The sequence below is a fragment of the Ictidomys tridecemlineatus genome, chromosome 2 (assembly GCF_052094955.1).
Source record: "Ictidomys tridecemlineatus isolate mIctTri1 chromosome 2, mIctTri1.hap1, whole genome shotgun sequence".
Lineage (NCBI taxonomy): Eukaryota > Metazoa > Chordata > Mammalia > Rodentia > Sciuridae > Ictidomys > Ictidomys tridecemlineatus.
In genome coordinates this window covers 11,613,532-11,617,394 of record NC_135478.1, presented here as the reverse complement: position 1 = coordinate 11,617,394, position 3,863 = coordinate 11,613,532, and the positions used below count along the sequence as shown (strand labels likewise).

The 3,863-nt window shown below is 40.7% G+C and overlaps 1 protein-coding gene across 1 annotated transcript; it reads right to left on the bottom strand.

The window, feature by feature from the left end:
* Positions 1–2,021: 2,021 nt before the first annotated feature.
* On the bottom strand, positions 2,022–2,960 carry LOC106145503 (olfactory receptor 7A5). The gene has a single exon (XM_021721381.3). It carries the CDS (start codon positions 2,958–2,960, stop codon positions 2,022–2,024), a length of 939 nt encoding a protein of 312 aa, XP_021577056.2.
* Positions 2,961–3,863: the final 903 nt, after the last annotated feature.

Genomic DNA, 3,863 nt, shown 5'->3' with positions numbered 1-3,863 from the left:
ATTGGTAGATAAATAAATACAATGTAGTATATATTATACAATGGAATACCATGCAGCTGTCATTCTTTCACTTATAACAATATGAATTATATTAGAGCATGCCATGCTAAGAGAAGTATGACAGGCCCATTCTGTTAGATGCCTATGAGGTAAGAAAAACATCATCTTAAATCATTTGCCTTGGGGATAGATTGTTATGCAGCAATGGCTTATTGATACAGTGATCAATGCAAACAGAACTGAGATTATTGGGAATAATCAGTTGTGTCTTCAAATTCTGGCATTTGTTCTGATATTTGAAGGCAGTGTTCCTAATGACTAGGATTTTCATGTTCATTTCAGATAATGGTATTAAAAAACAGAATACTATTGATTTTCCCTTTTAAGCATTTGGGAGTGATTAAAACAATATTTTTAAAAATTCATTTATTATTATTAGTACATTAAAATTGTACATAAAGAGAGGTTTTTGTGTCATTCCCCCAAACGTTCCCTTCCCTACCAGAGCAGGTTTTTATTTTTCCCGTAAGTACCCTGTAGGCAAAAGCAGAAGTCTCTATCCCTAGAGCCATAACTGGGCCTCTTATTAATGTCTTGCATGAGTCGTCCTTTGACCATGAGGATTTAAGAGAATTTAGAACATTAAAGATAAACTGATGATAGCGATGCTCCTGTCACTCACTTGCACACTAATGTGGGTGGCAAAGTGTGTAAAGGGGGAGATATTTTATTAATGGCAATGGAGGGAGTCATATTAATTGGCAGCACCAAAGATTTTTAAGCAGAAACATGAGATGAAATAATATAGGAAATTGTTTGAGGACTTTCTTTCGAGTGGAACCCCATGATGTGGACACCAAGTGTCTATACATTGTGACTAGATGTGTGCATGGACCCAGCGTGACACAGCTGCAGCCATCTGGAATCTTACCACCACAATTGCCCCAGAGTAACCCATGGTGGTGTTTCCTGCAGAGTTTCCAGCAAACTCTAGCAGACCAAGCCATCAGCCTGGTGTGTGCAGCTGCACAGCTGGACTGGCTCCAGGGACATCCCTGACTTGATATAAGCTTAAGGTAAACCAGGTACATTCTGGCTCAGATGAAGCCATTGTCCTAACCCACATTATGCTCCTCCTCTGACCCAAACTGCAGGGATCCACTAGGTCTCGCTGTGGTCCAGGACCAGGCTTCTGTCATTCAGTCCCCAGTAAACAGTACTCTGTACTCGGGGTCCATCTGCCTCGCTTTCTTAAGCCCCCCAGTAGGTTGGGGCTGGTTCTCATACACCAGGCCCAGTTGCTCCAGAACCATGTACATCGCCAAAAAGAAATCTTCCAGAGTAATTCAAGTATGGTTGAACATTTTACTTCACATTCTTTTAGGTCATATCTGACTTTAAGTCAACCAAGACACTGCAATGTGTCTCTCTGTGTGTGTTACACTTCCAATATGTATTGGATTCATAATTTTGGCCTTACTACACTATGCAGAGTGAACAGGACGCACGGAGGACCATGCTGGAGAGGAACAAGACCATCATGAGGAAGAACAAACACCCGTGACAGCTGGGAAACATACGAGTATGTTAAGGTCTGTGTTACTGGAGAGAGCAGTTAAGGAGAGATGAGCAAGGAATCTGGAACGCAGGTGTCAAAAACTATACTTTCAGATTGTCTCCTGCTATAAAGTTATACAAACGACCTCAGCTGCCTAATGTAGTTCATAATGCATTAGTGCAAATAATAATCACATTGGACAGTGGGAAACTCAAAATATTTTCAAAACTTGGTAAAAAATTTGATAAAGTAGAAAAATGACAAAAAGGGAGAAAACATTGAATATCAGAAAGAGCAGAAATATTGATAAGGGCTTATTTAAATTATATAAAGTTATTGAAGTCAAACAAGATGAAACTCAAAGAAAAATCAAATTGTACTTCCATGACCTGACCATGGAACTGCGATCCCTAGCTCTGAGGAGGACAGGCCTGCAGTCAGGGAGAGTTCTGGAAAACCACCATTACAGTTTCCCTCGAGGGTATCTTCTCAGAGCGCTCTTGATGTCCTTATTCCTCAGACTGTAGATGTAGGGGTTCAGCATGGGGGTGACCACGCTGTACATCACCGAGGCTGTTGCACTTGAGTGTGAATTATGGGTTGCAGCAGCACTGAAGTACACTCCTAGGATTGTAAAATAGAACAAGGAGACCACAGAGAGGTGAGATGCACAGGTGGAAAAGGCTTTGTACTTGCCCTGAGCTGATGAGATTGCCCGGATGGAAGACACGATTTTGTAGTAAGAGTAAAGGATGCCAGCGAGGGGGCCACCTCCCAGCAACACAGATGTAAAGTACATCACCATGTCATTAGGGAAAGTGTCAGAACAGGCAAGTTGGACCACCTGATTAAGTTCACAGAAAAAGTGGGGGATTTCCAAGTCTGTGCAGAAGGACAGTGGCAACACCATTAAGCTTTGTAACAGGGCATGCAGGACACTCAGGATCCAGGACACCACAACCATCAACATGCAGAGCCGGGGGTTCATGATGACTGTGTAGTGCAGGGGGTGACAGATGGCCACAAAGCGATCATAGGCCATCACGGCCAGGAGGAAGTTTTCCAGACTGGCAAAGACTATGAAAAAGTGCATCTGCATGATGCAGCCTTCAAAGCTTATGGCCTTGCTCTGTGTCTGCATGTTCACCAGCATCTTGGGGACAGTGGTGGAGGTGATACAGATGTCAGAAAATGACAGGTTGCTGAGGAAGAAGTACATGGGTGTGTGCAGGTGGGAGTCCAAGGTGATGGCCAGGATGATGAGCAGGTTTCCACACACAATGATCAGGTACATGGAGAGGAACAGCCCAAAGAGGAAGGGTTGCCATCCAGGTTGCTCTGAAAATCCCAGAAGAAGGAATTCTGAAATGTGTGTACCATTCCCTTGTTCTACGTGGTCCATCTGATGAGAGAGAGAGAGAGAGAGAGAGAGAGAGAGAGAGAGAGAGAGAGAGAGAGAGAGAGAGAGAGAGAGAGAACACAGACAGGGAGAGACAACAACAGCAACAATCAGACATGGTGACTAACCTTTCAGAAATGGTCTCATTTATGTTACAGCCAAGAAATGATTTTTATGTTTCATATATGAATCTGATCCTCTTTTAGGAATCACCCCAGCATTTACAATTAAGAATTCCTTTCCCATTCTCATTCTATCCCAAGAGATTATGTAATCTACTAAACTCAGTTTTTTTTGTACTTAAAAAATAAAAGTTAATATAAACCTTGTCCCTGGGGTTTCTAGACAATGTGTCAACAATGCAGAAGAAAACAAGCATCCCTAAAATCTTACGATGTACAAAGAATAAAAGAAAAAAATTTAAATTGCATAACACTTCAAATGATAACTGATGCTTAAAACAAAAGAGTGGATGAAGGTGGTTTCTTTTAAAAACCAAAAGTCAATTCCAAAAAAACATGAAGACATCTGAAAAAAGATCTCACAGAATTTAGAAAGGATAATCGTATAAGATGATGGAAATGATAGCTACTGTGATTTGGACAACACAAAATATTCATGTTTCAAAATATCATACAGTATATCTCACACATATAGAAAATTATTATGTGCTGGTTAAAAAATATTAAAGGTACAGAAGTTTCTCATTGTAATTCCACCTGTACCATAATTGTTTCTTTTGTAGTTTATAAGATGTAACTGTGTATTTAAGAAAGAGCCAGTAAGTGTAACTATGATTACAGAGCTGAGAGTAACCCTCTGGGCCCCCCAAATTCCAACAAACTAATCAGTTTTGTGTTTCTATACACAGTAATAGATAAATGTTCTGAGTCTCAATTTTTTAAG